Raw genomic sequence first — 22,128 nt, forward strand, 5'->3', positions numbered from 1 at the left:
GTGCTATCACGATGTTTCGAGACCATATCGATCTATCGTCCGCCTCAAAGGCCCCGTTTCTAGAGAAGAACTTTCGAAAAGCGGATCCCTGCGCTGACGGCGTCGTCTCCGATCGAGATTTGTCCTCTGCCGATCGCGTTCGGCCGCCTCAATCTGGACCATGGCTGTCATACAGAAGTAGGCCACGGCCCTCCACGCAGCTGGACATAGTTGGATCTGTCTTCTTAGAAATCGGTCTAAGAGGACCGGTTGTAAGCAGACTAAATCCACAATTTTCCGACGACTTTAAGGAAGTCGTCTGTCTACCTTGTGGGTGGACGACCGTCGCTGCGCTGGCAGGTCCATGGTCTCCAATCCAAATCCTCTCCGTAACTTGTTGAACGAATGTGAGTTTGCCAATGAAGCTGACATGAACATTAGGATTAATTATTGAAGTGCAAAAAAAATAAGCTTACAAGGTCATCTGTCCTTGTAGATGGATGTTCTTCACTGCGCATAAATATATATGCGAGAAGTGTAACTTCACTAAAAACAAAGACCTCGTCACTAAACAATTGAGCAGAAAGACTACAATTTAGCAAGTAGCACAACTAGCTAAGAATTGTTGCGGAAAATAGTGTTGCGGTTAATCCGAATTGTACGAATACAGTTCGCAATCAAAATACATCCGTGACCCAAAAATTAATAGATTGTTACACAATTCCTTCTTTCGAAAGGCTACAAGAAGCGGTGGTCTGTAAATCAACTGACCGCTAAAATTCAATAAAGTGGCATTAGAATTCTCAATAGAAATTAGCAAGCGTTTCTTCTTTTTTATACATTTTCTTATTTTACTTTCTTACCGACATACAAATTTGTAAATTTTATCAAACCTCAGTTCACTTTCTTTTAAACTCCTACCTAAATTATTAGAAGCATATTAATTATAATTTTTCAAATGTAACAGAGTGAAATTATATAGTTTAAAAATTTTTCAATAATATTAATTAATATTACAAAGTGGCCGCAGAACTAAAACATGTAGACAGATAAACAAACATTACGTTAAGTTTGACAACTAAAACTGCGAACTTTTGGCTTGTTTAATATTATGTTGTTACAATATCACAGCGAGAGAGTCCTGTAGCTCTTATAATGTTATAAAAATACTAGAATTATATACTATTTTATAATATTAGCTCTAAAGTCTAAACTAGGCCTATTCTGTATCATTTATATTATGAAGTTCCTAAATTTATGCTGCCTAAGTAAATAAAATTAAAATAAAAGAAATGTAAAATTTTAAATTTTAAGTACAAAAAATAAATGTCAAATAAACCAATTACTTCGTCGCCGGAACGATTATATAAATCTTTAAGAAATATAAAATATATATAATTAGAGAAAAGATATAGTAGTTTTCATACAAAAGTATCTTTTGTAACGATAAAAGACGGTGATCAAAGATTATTCCAATGAAGTAAGCAGTAATCCTAGAATTGAAATGTTTGATCACGTCGACTTGTTTGACACGAGGACTGAGACTTGTTACCGTAGCGGTTCCGATTGCCTAGATACAATCTTATGTGTAATTGACATTTTATGCATTAATTATATAGGATTATCACTACTCACAAACAAGTTTCCAGAGTATAGACAGCAGTTTTCTGTACGTTCCATAATACCACACTTTGATCGGCAATTCGCGTGCCAAGTATCACGATTGTGGTATATCCTTTCATCTTTGAAGGAGTTATATACCCATAGACGCCCACTAGAAGACGGGCGTTTATGGGTTCATACATCAACTAAAATTAGTCTTAAGTACATAAATATATTAAAATATACATCTATATAATTTGGAACAGTTAGATTTTTATCAGAAACATTACACTTACTTTTTAGTGAAAGGAAAAGAACAACAGCAGTAATTAAGTTTAAAATGAAGTATGGCTTATATACAAAAGTGTTTGAGTTTTCATTATCACCATATAAGCTTTAGGACGCTCTCTGCTGCCTATAAGACAAGTCCTCCTCCGTAGATTTCCCGTTAGTCCGATTAAAAGGGGCCTTCATTCAGTTTCTTTCCTGTCCGTGATGTGTGATACACTCTAGAACCCTAAGTTTCCAGCGTCTATATGTTCTGCCCAGTGCCACATCATTTTGCCACTGCTATGTTGGTACCTGCGTTCGTTTGCGGATCTCCTTATTACTTTATTTATATAATGTTTATAATTACGAAGCTATACCTAAGTCAAGCTTTTGTAAAGCATTACAAAGAAGTCGAGTGGGACGGAAGCGTATATTTTTCGACGTAAATACTACGAAGCTTATTTATCTCTGTTTCTTTACATACAAAACGAAATAAAAAAACTAATGAACACTACACACAACCGTCACGCCTAAAGCATTAATCTATGCCTGAATTCATATGATCTCACAGCATTAACTTGCGTTACTTTATTCACAAAGTGTATCATATGAGTCAATATAAAACACACTGTAAAATGCGTAATAAGAAGAAACTCGCCGTATCCTTAAAGACGAAAATATTTGTATAGCGTTTGTCTTCACATAACTGTCTAAAATTAATTCAAATAACATTATTTTATATAAACTCTTACATAAAGAATGATAATTACATATCATATCGCTTATGTCTCAAAAGAAATTTTTATTTCTTTATTACAATTTGTGCCAACTAAAGCAGGTACATGTATATTCACCTGTTTACAGTAATGTTTACTTAGGATTATTAACAATGACCACTCGTGTACGTCAGGGGTAGAATGCGAGAACAGCCCAATTTGACAGAAACTAGAATCAGATTTAGCGCCTATTTAAAGTTATAAAAGTTTCAAACGCGGCTTGAAAAGAAAGAACCCACTCTCTTCTCTTATCTCGTGTCTTTAATTATTGTCATTTAATAATCCTTCAAATTATAATAGGATTTCTGCTTGTGTGTTAATTTAAAGTACTGTTATAAAAAATAAATGTGTTGTTATTGTTGAACTAAAATATCTCCAGGTAAACAATAATTAACACGGGCTTTTACCTGCGGGATTACTTTTATTGACATTACTTCATTATCTTTACTTTGCTGTCGGATTTGAATAATTAAATTTCACGAAATACCATTGTTGAAGAGTCTACTAGTACTTGCCTGAAATTTACTGTCAAATTAAATTATTTTCGTCAGAGGAAAGTTTAACAATTGAGTGAACTAGAACATTTTTTATCGGCTTAATTTTTTAATCCAATCAATAATCCTTTTTTCTTTAATAACGTATATATATACTGCATTTAATTATATTTTTCGTCAATGGCCGCTGTTTTTCATTAGGCATTTAAAATTTCACCGGACTTACTCAAAATTTTTACGAGTATTATGTTCGAGGACATTATATATAACACCCGAATAAGCTGCACAGCTCTAAAGGAGCTATGTACAGTAGAGAACGTCCAACAACTGAAATAATAATGGGCCGCCATTTTATACGCGTTTAGCATTCCGATTCAAGAGTGTCTAAGTGTACATCACATTCGCCAATCGCTATGAGTGTTATAGCTTACTTGTTAGTAATCGAAGGGTTAAAGGAAACATTTGATTCACGAACATTATTAGTAAATTATTAATAGATAAAATAGTACCATATTACTGAAGTACGTGTGTACGCTACACAAACTGTATGCTACCAAAACTGCTGCACCGCGCCTTATGGATGTGCGCGGCTAGACCGCAAGATTCTCGGCCGCTCCATTCCGTCAGTTCGCAGTCAATGCCCTGTGCGTTTAAAAATTAATAATCATGAATATCTTAAAAAATCGTAATGTTTGTAATATTAAATGGATACTTGATTTACTTATCAATGTTTACATGTCATTTTATGTACAATGATTGTCTGGAAGATATCACGTTTTGCTGTAAGACCGCTCTTTGTACTTAATTTTTTTGCCATTAAATTTGATTCCTTTTTCATGTCCTATTGAAGTACTATAAAAAGTAAATAAATAAATCTAAATATTACATACACTACACGACATTAGGACTGTCCCATATTTGATCATCATAATTTTCATTATTAGAATAGTCAACTTAAAATTATTTTTATTATCTTTATTATTTAAGCCACAGAATCTCAATAATTACTGAATCTTAATAATTCATTTACAATGCAACCGGTTGGATTCAGCAGAAATCCCAGCATCTTCCAATGAACTTAACATGGTTATAAATATCATGTTACTCAGACATATAAAACCTAAATCATCCGTGACATTCTAAATAAATCTAATAGAATATAAATAACAATAATTATTTATTATATAAATAATTTACAAAATGAATTGCTAATATTTATGGACCTGGCCTTCGATCTAACAGGGGTTTGCTTGTGCGCTGCGTAAATTTAACTATCTTCCTAAATATCGCAACTTTCGAGAACATCCACTAATAAAATGGTTGCTTAACTTAGATAATCGTTTAGGATATCGGCGAATAGAAAAACAACTCTATTGCATCAACTATTCAAATAAATATAAATGTAAATTATATTACGTATAATATTATTCAACACTAGTTTTGCACGCGTAGCTCTCGGCACTTTAAATTCGTTATTTAATGCCATAATAATAATGGCAGTTTTAGATGTACTAAACTATTTCAAACAGGTACTGCTGAATTAAGGTCACACACATCATAATTTCAGTCGTAGGACGCTCTAACGCTGAACATATTCCTCGTAAATCTCCAATAAGAACAGTTGAAAGCGCTCTACATCTTACATATTCCATACCTTATGGACATCTCGTCTACAGAATCTTTACTGTGCTCTGGGGCTGGCCCACGGTTACTTAAAATTGCCAATTCGCAGGACTATGGTGGATACTTTCGTTTGTCAATCGAATTTAGTGCTGTCATATAATTATATCTTTATATATTAACAGATTACACATTTACGGCATATTTGTTTTAATGAACATTACTGCGTAGATAATATTATTTTTATTAGATAATGGCTATTTTTTATGAGAACAGTAAAATAAAAGAAGATCGAAAAGAGAAGACAAAAAAAACACATTTTTAATCTGTATTAATAAATTGCATTTTATCGCGGATTGGCGCCGTTTGTTCTATGGCATTTACTTTCACCTAATGTAAAGTGGTATAGCAAAAGGCACTTAGCCTTAATTTCTTCACGATAACAAAGGACTGGAGGTTAACTCGGAACTTCAGTTACTAACTCTTGACTTAAATTAATACATCTTTGTAAAGTTATAACTAAACCCAAAATATAATAGATTATGTAAAAAAAACTTCTTACTTGTTAATAAGAAGTTTTTTTTTATAATGACGCTGTTGGCGACAATCAATTTTTATATTGATCAACATAATAACTTTTAAATTCTTATTTTTTTTGATATAATATTGTACATATTCTGAGTTAGCTCTTATCATAAATAATATTTATTTTCCCAAGAAAACCATCCTCTAATAGGTGGTTACGACTCTCAGAATTGAGGCGAATGACGCAAAGAGAAGTAGGAATTGTTATACAAGATGTACATATCGTTTTGTGATTTAAACTTTTATTATATCAGTATAATGTATATGTACAATATATGTGTATACATATGTTTTGTATACAGAGAGAGAGTCCCTTTTATTTATCTCTTAGTGAAAATTGTATTACATTTAAAATAATATATGCGTTATTGAATCCGCGATTATTACGTCCCTACGAAAAGTATATCGATTGAAACACTAATATAAAACTTATTTTAACGTAAACTAACTTGCAATATAGCTTAAATAAATGTAAACTATTTCATCACAAGTTATGATGAAAAGGAAAATGAAAAGGTTTAAAAACCATAAACATTAATTACATGTTTTATAGCTTTAACATCAAATTTTATTTTGATAAACCGGCATATAATAATTACAATAACAAGAAATTTATATAGTTAATTGTATTTATATACACTTATTCCCCGTTTGAAGTTTGATTTCAAAGATCAAAATTATGTTTTACGTAACATTCATAATACAGTGCTGATATGAAAACATTATATATTTATTTATAATACATTTGCATTATGCGGTAAATATTCGAATTATTTCTTAAAATGAGATCCTCATTATTCACCTGTAATGCAATAATCCAAGAATCAATCTCGGACATTCGACGGCAATCGTGCCAGGATTTGCAATCTCGGACACGGATCAATTCTTATCGGTGACTAATTCTGAAATCTGAAATGTTACATTACTGTGTTTCTTCGTAAATGGCTAACTTTTAAGTTTAAATGCAATACCTTTATATGCAACAACAGTCTGCCGTCACTTGCAGTATTACAGTTATTCTTATTTTTTTATGCATGATAGATTAAAAAGTCTGTATAAAGTCCATGTATATTTCAACAGTAGAAGCCTTTAAATATTCCGATAACATTACAATATTATTTATAATATCGTGCTTAAAAGCGATCAACATTTTATAAAAATATGGGGAGGGAAATGAAGGCCTCTGACCAACAAGTGTAGCGTAATATACGCAAACATCCTACGCAAATCTTAAGTCATCGGGAAACGGTGAATGCCCACCGTTTCCAACCGGTCTACGCCTGTATCTAACCGTGGAAGTCGTGCAGCTGAAATGAATATTTTAAAATATTTTTCCTAATAGATCAATACATAAATAATTAGATTACAAAATGTAAGTATATAATAATGTTTATTGTTTTATTTTTGAAATGAATGCGTATTATGCTCAAGAAACCCTTTTAAAATAATTACGCGTAATTTTTACAATATGGCTCATATTTGGAAATAATTTTTAGGTACAATAAAAACAAACGATTGAAATCATCCGGATAACCGATGTCTAATCGAAATTACATTTAAATAATTATAGCTGACTGTCAGTTCATACACGGAACAGGATGTCTGACTCATCGTATTTTCTTATTATACGTAATGATGTTCAACAATGATTACTGCTAAAATAAAATTATCTACATTGCTTTTTAAACTGATACGGGTGTAGTCTGTTTACGTAAAAATAAACAGCCGTTTAATCCTACGTTATGTAATTTACATTATCACTGACGTAAATAATTGAAAAGGTTGGTTGTAACTTATTCTTTTTAATTATTTTTTTATAGAGAAGATTAAGTTATAACCAAGATTTATTTATATATAAGGGGATCGGAGAGTAATGTCGTTTCTGTCGACATATTTTACAATAAAATCAATTGATTTTTACCGCTCCAGCATTGAAAATTCGTACACTAGATGGCAACAGGTTGTTGATAACAATGGTGAATATATTGATGATTACAAATAAAAACTTGTAAAAAACTTGGTCGTGTGAATTTAACTTAAAAAGCGATATTACTTTCCTCTCCACCTAATATATAAAAATATTTACGGTCTCTCATTGATCATTAACCATTGATGGAGGGGCATTCTTAGACTTCTTTATGAGATTGTATAGAGAATGAGGAAACCCGATGAAAATGAAAATAACTAACATAGTCAAACGGATTGGCAAGTGGCTAATGGCTGTATGCAGGCCACAAAATGCGCAGAACGGATAGGCGCTTGGGCATTAATTCTGGAGTAGAGATCATGAACGGGCATGTACGGCATAGGACATCCACCCACAAGATGGAAAGACGATTATAATTTTTTAATTTTTGGCGTATAACACAGGATGCGGACCCTTTCCAACTAGTATTTTTGTGGAAACTAAGAGAATAGGTTACGTCTAAGCCAGTGAACGTCCTTCTGCACAAATGATGAAGAAAATTTTTTCCACGTGGAAAAATGCTATATTGGACACCATTCATTCACTTAAGTTTGACAATAATTATATATCAAACGATTTTACTGGTGAGAAATAACTTATCAAAATTAATTCATTAATCTACCAAATTTCATATTTACATATTGGCTTTTTTAAAATATAATTTTTATTATTAGTTTCCAAACGGTTATATGTTCCTGGCATTCCTATTGAAATAAATTACGTGCTATATAAAAATACATGCTGGGAAGCCAGTGCGAAATACCGGTTTTAATAACTCAAAACTGTAAATAAAATAGTGACTTTTTATATTAAATACGCACTGTAGCATAACAATGTGATATTTTATTAATATAACAAACATTTTAAAGGACGTTATAACTGGATATTTTTCTTTAGATTTTTATCAATAAATATTATAGAATCACAGCGTATTTATTTGTTAAACTTAATTTACTCGTATTATAAAAATAATTTCATTTGACAAATAATTGCTAGACATGTTAGTCTACTACTTAACTAGAAAATTAAAATAAACGTTACTTCAAGTAAAGTATGAAACGTACCATGTCCTCGTATATAGGTTAGGTACGTATTTATTCGGAATACCTAAATATATAAGTAGAAGCTAAGGCATGTCGGTTGCCATTGATGCATTTAATTTTCAGTGCTACGGTTGATTGACGATATAGAAAATAACTAAAAATAATCTATGCGTGAAATAAAATAATAAATATTTGATTGCAAGAATAATACTTCAGAAAAAAAATTGTTAATATTAATCTTTATAATATTACATTTACAGAATAAACGGATCGACAAGAAAAACCGATTGAATACATTCAAGATGATTTTAGCGGCAGAGGTAAATATCTTTTTTTTATCTCCATACACGCTATATCACTTTTAAAGTCAAATTCCCTTTGGTGTACCTAAAAGTCTATTAAACAATTAGTCTAGTAATTGTACTCCTCGAATGTGCTTCAAATTACGTTTTGATTTATATCAGGCTGTTTGAAATAACCAAAAGAAAATGTCTACACAGAAATTAGTAATTTAAATGTAACTGTTCCTGATATGTATATAAGAGCTGGATTATCGTTATTGTATAATTATGAGCCACGATTTCTTTATTTCCGCTTTTTTTATTATATTTAAGACTTTTTGACTTGTGAACTTGCGGTCGCGAATTCGATTCCTGGGATACAATCTTTTATTATTCAAAATGTGTGCATTAAATATACAAGATTGCCACTACTCAAAAACAATTTTCCAGAGGATTGGCAGCAGAGTCCTCTGCGTTCCATAATACCACACCATGATCGCCAACCCGCCTGCAAAGAGTGGCGACATATTCCCCCATAGATATTTTTGGGTGAGGCCTATGTCTTGCAGTGGACCTCTATAGGCTAAAACGACGATTTTTCAGTTACAAAATTAATTGATAAATAATATTGACACATATTCCATATTACGAACACTCCACAGGAGTATCAAATAAAGTAAAATCATAATTATTAATTAATTTTATTATTATTATTTATGATGAGGTAGGTTTGGGATTGTAAGTTCCAATTGAGCAGCAGGCGTGTACATTGAGTGACATAATATACATAATATACGCTGTTTATAAATAGTAAAATAGAAATTTATCGCTCTAAATAGCAAAAATACAAAAGATACGTGACATCCAATATTCATGCTAGACCCGCATAAAAAATAAGGCCTGTTTTCTATATTAGAGAAGATTTCTACGTAAACATTACATAGCTAAATATAATACTAAGCTAGACTCCCGGTATTCACTCTATACAGAGATTTATCTTCTTTCACTTATTGTAATAGTTACTACTAGCTTTCTTTGCCACTTACCATTTAATTTCATCTTCATTTAATTCAAATTATTTAATTTTTTATTCACTGCCAACTCTAATAGCACAACTATAAATACTACTACAACAATAATACTACACTAATATAAATAGCACTGGTTTCATATGAAACCAAGTTGTTTTCACGCGTCTATCTAAAAATAGTAAGTAATTATTGTAAATTTAATGTTAAATAAAAAGATAACAATGTTTTTCACCAGTCATGTGCCTGTCCACTTATCGAAACCGGAATATCGCTCTCAAAATCTACGGTATGTAATGGTGCAGTCCTCTTCATGATAATGCTGGAGGCTTATTTACGAGGACGCTGTGATATCGCAACACCATGTAGCAGAGTCGATCCAGTTGAAGAAACAGACGAAACATACGATTTCATCGTTGTTGGGGCTGGTTCCGCGGGGTCCATAGTAGCAGGAAGATTAAGCGAAATCGAACACTTTAAGGTAAACCATTGCATTCACAATGTGGTTTGTTTTAGATGTAAAAGCTTTCCAATGGCCATGCATTAAGTAATCACTCTTAAATTTTTACTTATTCTATTAACGACAGACTAATAACTCCGGGCAGTACAAATTAAGCAATATTAATTATGTAGAAATTCCAATTTTGAAAACGCTTATTTATTAATATTTCTGTAACCATTGAATTTTGGATAATGTTTACCATACATTACAGCGAACAGTTAACTATCCAAAAAGAAATTATTTATGTGTTACTAGCTGTCCTTCGCCCGCTTCGCGAACTTAATGAAAGCCTTCTTATTACTTTTAGTGATAGGAATTTTTAATTCTTAGCTGACCTCTACTTGACTAGAGGAACATTTCTTCCAAATCGCAAATCTCTCTAAGCCATACAAAGATATCGAGATAAGTCAATACATGGTGGAAATCTCCTATGCATATAATATTTATAAGTAGATTAGCTTCCCAAACGATTTCGTATTTTAAAAGAGTTATTCGCAGTTCAATGTAAAAAATGTCTTATTATTAATAACGATACCATTCAAATTCGAAGTTTTCAATTGTCAGAGAATCTTAAATTAGAAATTCCCAGACATTTAATTAGTTTAAACTAAGCAGTGGTAGCTCAGCGGTAGAGGACTAAGACGTGCGATTGTAGATCGCGAGTTCGATTCACGTTCACGTTCGAACACTATGTGCATTAATATTGGATTGCCACCAGTGGCGTACCTAGGGGGGGGCGGTGGGTGCGGTCCGCACCGGGCGGCACTTACCTAGGGGCGGCATTTTTTACAACTTATAGTTGTAAAAAGCAACTTATTCATTTTATATTTTTTCTTTCTTGAATAATAAATTATTATTAGAAGTAGATTATTAGAAGAAGAAAATTGTAAAACGAGATCAGATGCTGTAATATTACTCAATTCTATGTAATCTTTTTCTTTTCTATGTTACCTTCATTTATGGGAACCCGTCCTTTTGGAAATTAAGGACGCTCAAAAATACCTGCAAGTAAAAGGGTTAAATGTCCACCAATGCCACATAAAACTAAATTCTTTGCAAACATTTCATGGAACAAAGAGATACGCTAGTACAAAACGCTGTTATAGCAGCCAAAATAATTTGTGAAGAGTTAGAGATATCGACTAAGCGTCGAGTTAGAAGGAGAAAAAATATGAGTGGGGAAAATTCGACGTGGAGACGTGGGGGCTATCCTTAGAAGAAGAAGTACGAAGAAAAATGTTTTCATCTATGGACAGAATTATAAAGGAATAAAAGAATGCTTCGATCAGTTGCATGGCCTTGTAAGAAAATATTCGTGTATAATACCGTGTAACCTACTAAATGAAGAATTTGATTGTCAAATAAATGACTTGATTGACATTGATAAAGAACAGTTCCATATTAAAAGAAAAGGAATCCTTATGGCTGCACCTACACTAAAAAAAGAGGCAAAAAACATTAGAAAAACGGGGAGAAGGGCCCTCTTGATCTGCTAAAATTTATTCAGCAGTATAAGTTGAAAAATTCTGTTCCCAACATTGTAATTTTGTTAAGAATTTTTTTAACAATTTCAATCAGTGTCGCTAGTTGCGAAAGAAGCTTCTCAAAATTGAAGTTGATAAAAAATTATCTTCGTTCTACAATGAGTCAATTAAGACTACAAAATCTTGCAATATTGTCAATAGAATAAGAAATTACAAATAATATAAATTTTGAGAGCATTATACACAATTTTTCTAGAATGAAAGCTAGAAGAGTAGATATTATATAAATATATTTACGAGTGCATACAAATATGTCAAAAAAAAATTACTCTGTGTATTAATTAATATTGATTAAATAACTTAATAATTTACTTATGTGTAATTAACACAAGTTATTTATTTATTAATTTATAAAAACCACTATTTGATTGACTTATAATAGAAAGGGCGGCAAAGTGGAGATCGCCCCGGGCGGCAAAAGTTCTAGGTACGCCACTGATTGCCACTGTTCACAGTTAAATATCCAAAAGATGCGCAGCAGCGTCTTCTGTGTACCATAATACCACACGTTTGATTGTGAATAATAAAGATTGTATAAATCTTTTAATTTCTGGTGTTGATGTACTATACAGAAATAGTAAATAAAGGATTACTTATAAAAACAAACTTACTATTTTGTACACTCTAATGATTTATCCATAATTTAATTTGTAAGCTTTTTTCGTACACGGCGCAGGCTGCACTCGCTGGGGTAATCCTTGGAATGCCGAGAAGTTCCGTCTCTTAGCTTAATTTAACCAAATTGGACTTAATTTAATAAGTCCAATCCGGAACCACTTCTCATTTCGCTTATAATAGATTTAATCGAAGATAATACATATCCTGTTAATAATTGTTAAAACTTCTTTTATAATCAACGCAGGTATTATTGTTAGAGGCAGGAGGTGATGAGCCAATCGGTGCAAGGCCGCCGTCGTTTTATCGAAATTTCTGGTCAAATGAGGACATAGACTGGTCGTTCCGCACGGCTCCTGGAGACTATTGCCTCGATCAAGGCGAGAAAGGATGTTTATGGCCAAGGGGAAAAGTACTTGGTAAGTAATACTTAAAAATACAGAAGCGCGATATACCGTGTGGGCTTTCACTCGATCCGTCCATCGTGAAACGTAGCATACCATAAATCTTGAGCCACACTAACCTAGAATAAAGTCTAATCTAAAGTGTCTAATCATAAAGTGTCTTTCTTTTCGCATAAGTGGCAAAGAACATCAAAATCCAAGAGTGAACGATTGTCGTGCGACATTGTATTTTGCGACACATAATTCTTGATATTTACATTATTCTTCTCCAGCATCAAATTAAACTCAATGGGATCAAAATATTTTGTCCTCTATTATTTATCCAGGTTTTCGCACAGAACAGAACAGAAAAAAAAAACTATAAAAACCTTAAAAGTTGAATAACGTTAATATTTACACGTCTTTACGTTCATATATCAACGGGAGCACTCAACATGCCCGTGACCTATTGAATTTCCATTACAAGAAAAAAAATAAGATTATATAGAAGTAATTTTCTCTGTGAAAACACTTTGTGCATTAATGATTTGGGATTGCCGCTGCTCACAAACAAAATTCCAGAGGATAGTCAGCGGCGTACCACACTGGGATCGCTACCCGCCACAACCCGCCTGGTGGCCAAGCGAGGTGATTATGCTATATCCTACCATAGATATCTTTTGGCTTGTGCCTTTCCAGGACGTATTCATGGCCTTTAACGTCGAGAATATAGATATAACTGACTGTAAATATGAAATTAATATGAGATTTAAATATAATATTTAAATATTACAAAGTTAAATTTATGCTTTACAGGCGGTACAAGTGTGCTTAATGGAATGATGTACCACCGAGGTCACGCTGCCGACTATGCGTCATGGGGTGAGGAATGGTCATGGGAAAAAAATTTGCCCTACTTCTTCATGACAGAAGGAAACAGAGAAATTGGGTCTACATATAGCTCTGAATATCATTCTAATAGTGGACCCTTGCCAGTTCAACGGGTTAGTATTTTTTACACTAAACTTTAACATATTTAATATCATTGTTGACAGCTCTCTAAACAAACTAACACTGATTAATCCTACTATCTATCCCCCACCCATTTCGTATGCCCCGCACAGCCTTTTATGGATGTCGTTTCATAAAATTCATTATTGGTAATTTTTAATTCGGTAATTTTTTTAAAAAACTTTACTTGACCTCTATAGGAATAAAATTGCATTTTTTCAAAATATATCGTATTTACGCTATTCCAGATAGAAATTTAATGAACACTCACAATCATTTTTGTTAGTAGAATTTTGTAGTTGTCCTTAGCTGACGTTTTTTTAGCGCAATAAATATTTCTACCATATTTCAAGTCTCTCAGCCTTATAGTTTCAGAGATATCGTGATGAGTCACGTAAGAGTACAAAGGTGAAGATCTCTTATACAGGATGTCTGGTAATAAAATGGGGATTAATCTTGGAGAGTCTCATAGTTCGGCTATGAAGAGCTCCAAAAATATCCAATCGGTGTCTAAAATACGATGATTCATAAAAAAATATGTTTTTATTAACCCTACTGTTCTTTCATGCCCAGCCTGGACGAAAGTTAATGATATTTGTTGCGTTTTTGTAGACATTTCAAGATTATGCATTCATTACGGGAAAACTAATATATACGCAGATAGATAGCTAACAGCCGACTGGTTAAGGATTGGTTCGGCCTGCTAAAGCTTGAATTGGACCTGCACTCAAAAAGTCTATGGGGTATCCCCCCAATCGATCTAACATTTTTGTGATACATCAATATGTAATATAAAGACTTGATTCGATATTCCCGGGGAAGCCCTCGTACTTACATATTGATGAGGTTAGAGGAGGAAGGACAGAAGTTAGGAGAGGAAGGAGTTCCTTATACAAAATCGTGATCATTTTCTCTCAAATCAGTCTACAAAACAGTCTTTGAGATATTTTATAGCAAAAAAACGAACTTAGTCAGATCCAATATATTTAAAATTAGCAAAAATAAAACAGTCAAGAATGTATACATTTTTGAAACCATATTAGATTTTTCTTTACATGAACATCATCGAAAATAAAATTACATCTAATTTTTATAATAAATATTTTAGCAGGTAAACGTAGATACACTAAGCTCGGCCGTTACAATTAAAAAAATAAGAAAACGAACGGTAATACATCTCGTTCTCTCTTACGGTAGTTTATTATGGCGCATTGCCACCGCTATTAATTCTATATTTATTTTACACAAAAGAGCTATTTATAACTTATAAGCTAGAGATCCACTGAGAGGCGTTTTTAAAGATATTACTGTTCTAACGATAGCTTCGCAATGAATTTTTAATACCATATTAATTCTGCGCCATAATATAATATAAAATCTTATATGAATAGCTGTGACATACACATCATAAATACAAAATAAATATGGCCTCCTTACGCCTAAATTTCGTCTTCAAAAGTTAACAATACTTTCTTTGATATCGGTGTGCCCATATATAACGAAATATAACAAGATATTTTAGATCTTCAGTTTCTTAGTTTTAAATTTAAAATTAAAAGTATGTATTAAATCAATCTAAGAGCATTCAAGAGTTTTTAGTTGATCAAAGTGTGTGGAACTTGGTTAGTGGACTCGGGTACATAGTTGAAACTAAGAACGTATATATGGAAAAAAAAAAGTTAAATTTCATTTAAAAGAGCAACTGTTAAGATTCTAGCCGGCTCTTCTCATCAGATCAGCGTTTCAAGCCGGTGTAAGCTTAATACATGTAATGTTAAAATAATCGAATAAACATAGGCGCGTGCAAACGCCTGCTTGTTTATTAAAAAAATTAAAAGCTTGTAAAATTACTATAAAATCAAGAATCATTTTATTATTTATTCGTATATATATTATTAATTCGTATTTACTCGTACTTTATTTATATATTTTTACGCCTGCTTATTTCCAAAAAATACAGTTGGACGCGGCATGCACTTAGCGTCTTCGGACAGCCTTATAAAGGTTGTCTGTCCAGCTCATACGACGCGCTTGCCAATCCACGGTCTCCACTTAAGAACCTGGGGACTCCCAGAGGACATTTATTCTGCGCATTATGTGTCCATCCACTGCTACTTCCACTTGCTATCAGCTTTGGTTATGTCTATTACATTTTTTTTTAAATTACAGTTTAAACATCAACCTCCGTTTTTGTATGAGCTCATGCGGGCAATAGAAGAAGTTGGACTACCGATTATAGACGACATGGTGAACCCTAACACTCCTGAAGGATTCGCTATCGCACAAACGTTTTCTGAGTAAGTACTTTTATGCACTCGGTTTGTGAAATTTTCACAGCATCATTCGCACTACACAGGTTGATTGGTAATTCAACTAAAGGTTTTAAAGGGATGGACGTATAGCTCATTTTTCAGCAAAAAGATTTAAAGTTTTTATATTTATTTCCAATCAACCTGTATAAAGTGATCTCTCTGTAATATGTTTCACTAATTTATTTTTCTGTTGGAATGTGACAAGCTAAAAACTTCTGGCATTACAAAGTCTGCAGATAGTGAAAATATACAATTTTAATATGAAGTAATCCAGATTTTGAAAATGCTTTTTGCTCACTTAACATAATCATTATACTTTAATTATTTCTGAAACCATTGATTTTTGAATATACTTATGTACCATAAATTAATTGAAAACATATGAACTATACGTTCACATCTTTAAAGCTTTTACACCTATAATCAATTATCCCCTACATTGCAAATAATTTTTAGCCGCCAAGACTGTCCTTTTTCTGTCTAGACTCGGTTAACTTGACTTGTTTATTTATATATCAAGACGTAAACATAAGAAACGCATTAACACCTTCCATAATACCTTGAAATTTAGGTTTTATTAGAATATTTATTCATTTCAGAAATGGCCAAAGGTACACAACTGCAAGAGCATTCTTGAAGCCGCGCTCAGTGCGACCAAATCTTCATATTAAACTAAACTCACATGTTTTCAAAGTATTAATAGACGAACATGGAGCATACGGTGTGCAATACTTCGACGCAGCTGGACAAATTAAAACTGTTTTTGCATCGAAGGAAGTAAGTCTTTTCGTTATACAGATGGTCAGTTTCAAATTTAAAGAGATTGTTGTTTCACCATCATCTTCGCTGGAAGTCCAACAGCTAGATGAAGTTCTTCTTTATAGATCTCCAATAGAACGGGTTGTTGTTAAAGAATACATTACGTGTGCTAACTAAAAACAAATGAAGGAAAAATAATATGAAGGAAATAGCGACACTATTAATCAGATTCCAGTCAATAAATACGCGGCCACTGAATAAGTCTTAAATAAAAAGTAAATAAAATACGTTACGCTATAATAATTAATAAACTGACTAAAATGACAAAATGAATAAATAAAAACTTCCTGCTGTATGGTAGTTGATGATTATCAGGTTTAAATAAAAACCCGCAATGCTGATCCACGCGGAATACTTGTCCAGAATGCTTGTATTAACAGAATAACATGGCTATTTATGTGCCCACAGGAATAATGTTGTAGGGTTCCGACAGTCGCACGACGTATCGAATGACAGTTTTGTTATAGAGAGATCCAGAAATAAAAGAAGGTAGAGTCAACAATGGCTGTTCGAGATAAATAGCTTTTCCGGAGTGCTTATATTGACAGAATTACATGGCTATTTATTCATATGTGGGATTAATATCAAAAAGGATTCCCATAATCGCACACCGTATTGATGGCTCGTCGTGGCAACGTTTGTCAATATGATGCTCTTTAGGCGTTACTTGAAGTACGTTGTTGGTCGATAAGACAATTCGCTTCGCTTAATAATGTCGCCTAAAGTGTGTCGTGGATCGAAACTCGCGGGTTAGGTATTCGGCGATAACATATATAGCTTCAAGTGTGACTACACCATGTTGAGCCGAATTTTATTGCCGCGTTACTTGAAACAAGGTCATTGTGGAAGCGTTCTTAAAGTCGAATGTCAAACTAGACTGTTGTACTCTCATCGCTTTTATAGATATACGAGTAATAGCGCTATATATATTATAAATAGCGCTATTGTGCGACTGCATGTAACTTCTAGAGTAACAGCTACAGTAGTATTTAATTTTAAGGCTACACCTAGTTAACATATATGCAACCATGAAAATCTAAAAAAGCATGTCTAATATTCCGTCATTTGGATGTCATGAAATAAATTATACTATGTATATTCCAGGTTATACTAAGTGCGGGTGCACTCAACAGTCCCCATATTCTTTTCCACTCCGGTATTGGTCCTCGTCATATGTTAGAAGAATTCGACATACCAGTAGTGGTTGATTTGCCCGTGGGTCAGAGCCTATTAAATCATTTCGGAGTTACTATCGATTTCGTGTTAACTAAACATAAGCACAAACGTGTTCTGGATTGGAGTGTTTTGACTGAATATTTGCTCAACAGGGATGGACCGATGAGCTCGACAGGAATTACACAGGTATTATAATCACATTAATAAATTTATTGTGTTATAAAATATAAATAACAGAAATGTCATTAAAGAAATGTGGTCACTATTAATATTATTGAGATAAGAATAAAGATTGAATAGGAATCGAGCAGTGGTAACACAGCGGTAGAGGACTGAAACAAGCAATCTTTGTTCTCGGAATTACAGGGTTCCAGAGAATCCTCTGCGTAACATAATGCTGCGCTGTGATTGCCATCCCGCCTGCCAAGCGTGATGATAATGATATATCCCCCCAAAGATACCCTTTATGGCATCCAAAAAATGTTAATCTTTAAGTTAAACATTTAAGTTATTAATAATCTTAATAAATAATAAAATTAATTAAAACCTTACTAATCAACTACCATCATCAAACTCATTCTTTGTCTGGCATCTTGAAACATCTTTACATAGGAACAGTAGTAATACATAAGATTAGGGCTGAGCGTCTTGAACGCTCTGAAGTTTGATCCGTCGAAAATACAAATCAGTAGGGTAAACCGAGGCAAAAAATTATCGTTGTTTTTTCTTTGGGCTATATAACTGCCAAACTGGCATTTACAGTTTTCGCATGTTCGAAGGCTATGGTGGCTTATCGTAAACCTCTTTTATATGTACAAACCTCGAAGGTAATCATGTGGGAATTGATTCGGGCCGCTATATTCTACTGTATTACGGAAATGGAATTTCGCTAAGCAAGAACTTCCCAATCTAAGAAGATTGGTTAGGTGGGCGTTCCATGAAATAACCTGGCGTAAGAGCCCCCGAGAGGGGACCTCTACTGTTCGATGCAGAAATAAGTTGTTGGTGAAATCTAGGGAAATCCTTAACCTAAACGGGCATCGCCAGTAAATTTTGTGAAACTCATTTTAAATATGAAATAATTTAAAGCAGGAGGATACTGTAGTGAACTACTATATTAGTTTACTTCTTTAGGGTAAAATTACTATTTTTATTTTGCCTTTTTACAACAAGTCTTTTCACAGACTAAATAATAAGTCTAAATTAAGGTGGCGAAACAGTGGCGAGCGGTACAAAAGTCGGAACTTCCAGCCAATATACCAATAACATGTTTAAAATGATTTCAATTAACTAAAGAAAAAAATAAACTGAACTTGTTTTTTTATATCTATCTGATCTGTTTGTGATTATTTTTAGTTATCTGGATTACTTTACTCAAGCCTAGCTAACAAAACCCTCAATCAACCCGATTTGCAAATTTTTTTCAACGGCTTCTACGCTGAATGTTCTCAAACTGGGAAAATAGGTGAGCCAGGAGGTAATTGTACACAAAACGGCGTTAATATCACGTAAGAATCATTTCTTTTCACTTTTTGACATTTAAAATGAGGAGCACTTTGTTTAAATCAAAACTATTGTTTTCAGAATAAATGCCGTATCTTTACTTCCACGTAGTGTAGGCTATATGGTATGGAACTCAAGTGATCCCAGGGAGAGACCTTTGTTTTACCCGGAATACTTCACTCATCCAGACGACATGGTTATGGTGAAAGACGCCGCTAAATATGTACAAAGAATATTTAATAGTAAAGTAAGTATAGAACTTAATCACCAAAAAATAATTTTGTGTTCCGATCACAAATTCCAAATACTATAAAGTATTGATATCGCTACTAGAAATGTCTTTCTATAAATTCTGTCTAAAATAAAACAGACCAAAAAAGGTAAAAGAATAACATGTATATTGTGATTACAGTTTTATTATATACACGAACACAAAATATCAAAAGGCTGTGCTGCATTAATTTGGATACCTGAGCCGAAACGGACTGGCGATCAGCCAAGTGCGGCGAGGTACGGTCGTTCTCATTAGCCCGACCGATCAAGCAACTGTTATTCGAAAGTCGATTATTATTACTAAATAACAATGCATGATTTTTAACTATGTGTCAAAACTTCAAAATCAATCTTATTTTTAACATATTTCTATTAATTTAACAGCTACTACAAGAGAAATATGGTATAAAGCTGAACCCGTCATTTGCACCGCAATGCGCGCCAGTAGAAGAATGGTCCGAGGATTGGCTAGAGTGCATAGCCCGAGTTGCCACCGACCCGCAAAACCATCAACTGGGTACTGCCGCCATGGGCCTTGTAGTGGATCATGCGTTAGCCGTCTACCATATCAACGGTTAGCTAAAATCATTACTTATATATTACGCTCTTAATGAAAGCATGTCAGTCATACGTTTGGACAGGTGTTCGAAGACGTGTCTTGGTAATCTGACCGTGATTCGTCTAAATTTTATGTAGAATTTAATCTACCTAGTGAAGATGCTATGGTAAAAGTCAAAGGAGGTGTCACAAAGGCACAGAAATGATATTATTATGGAGAAATGGTATTTACATGTTGTACCCACCTAAACTATCTGAGGTGGTTATGATTTGGTTTATGAAGAGAATTTTCAGATACTTTCTGGAGTAAACCATCAACCTTAGTCCCTTAATCGTCGCATATATAAAAAGGATCGACTTGCTTTTAATACTGATGCAATATGGTAGTTACAGTTGTAAACGGTTTCGGTAAACTACCAGAATGTCAGGTCTATGAAACAATCTCTAGCATGTGCGTAGTAACCCTTTGATAGGAATGTAGCCTATAAATGACATCCGTGTGTACGAGGGCCACTTATAGACGACATCCGCGCCACGGTTTGTGTACAAGCGTCGTTCATAGACATTATTGACGACCATGAATATTGCGATGTGTTTTTTAAGCGTTTAGCATACATCGATAACCATCCAGTTCGAATCAGCAGTGTCACTCTGACGGAGCACACTGCTGGAGCGAAATGATTAATAAACTTTTTGCTTCATATAACATACGATTTTGTTGTGTTTCAGGTTTGCGCGTGATCGACGCATCCTCGATGACAACACAACCAACAGGCAATCCGCAAGGTGCCATAATGATGGTAGCAGAAAGAGGCGCAGATTTTATCAAAAAACATTGGTCTTCGTATTTATAACATTACGCTATTCCTACAATGCTATTATCATACAGCATATATACAAACAAGTCCTTAAATATTTAAATTATTTTTTCACCCATTCGTTATACGGGTATAAAATATTTTTCGACTTTTTTTAGTATTATTACTATTTATATTAATTATTGTTTCTACCGAGTACAAAATGTCCATTTTTTTATGAATAAAATGCTATTTTATGTAAGCTTAGATTTAGTGATCATAATAATTTATTTTAAATCAATCTAATGATATAATAATAGTATAATAAAATTAATGTCTACATTCCGAGTCAGATATGCTACTATACCCGAATGTGCTTCCTCTATGTAATGACTCAAAAACAACAGATTTTTTAGTAATGCAAATTTAAAATAAAACGTCAATAATTACATATGCTATTAAAGTTCCAGTTAACGTTGGGTGACTCACGCTCAAAACATTTTTCCTTAAAGCATCAATGCTGCTTTGACCTAAATTTTAACGATGAATAAAAGGTAGCGATGACAAAAATTGCGATATTTTATGATTATCATCATGTAAATATAATTATACATATTTTATTGTATTTAATATCTTTACATTTTTATCAAATTATCAGCACGGTAATGCTCTTTAATGAGATTATCCTATTTTATTCAAATCCTTGCAGAATGCCCCAAATTTGACTTTTAATTAAAAGACTTAATTATTAATTGGTAATTATCAAACTGGAGTTTCGCCAATTTGTTAGTTTAACAAGCAGGTATAGGTGTTAATAAACACCTCCATCAACACATGTAATGTGCGCTGTCCTCTTAAAGAACACTTTTTCCTATTTTATTTGAAATTAAAATTAATTTTTCTACCTATAACAATTTGTTACTACTTCTAAAATGTTAACTAAACAAAATTTTAAAATTTACTTGCAAACCAAACTTACGAAGCAGGATCT

General features: G+C 33.1%; 1 protein-coding gene across 1 annotated transcript; it reads left to right on the top strand.

The window, feature by feature from the left end:
* The first annotated feature begins 11 nt into the window (after window positions 1–11).
* On the top strand, window positions 12–21,707 carry LOC137924373 (glucose dehydrogenase [FAD, quinone]-like). Its single transcript, XM_068767768.1, has 11 exons — window positions 12–368; window positions 9,883–10,125; window positions 12,553–12,724; window positions 13,505–13,692; window positions 15,869–15,996; window positions 16,611–16,788; window positions 17,935–18,192; window positions 19,363–19,514; window positions 19,591–19,756; window positions 20,167–20,356; window positions 21,070–21,707. The coding sequence occupies exons 1-11, from the start codon at window positions 12–14 to the stop codon at window positions 21,192–21,194; spliced, it is 2,157 nt and encodes a 718-aa protein (XP_068623869.1). The 3' UTR covers window positions 21,195–21,707.
* The last annotated feature ends 421 nt before the right edge of the window (window positions 21,708–22,128 follow it).

This window comes from Battus philenor, unplaced genomic scaffold (genome assembly GCF_028537555.1).
Source record: "Battus philenor isolate CCGP_79_NKW_IND1 unplaced genomic scaffold, ilBatPhil1.0.hap1 SCAF_23, whole genome shotgun sequence".
NCBI classification, from domain to species: domain Eukaryota; kingdom Metazoa; phylum Arthropoda; class Insecta; order Lepidoptera; family Papilionidae; genus Battus; species Battus philenor.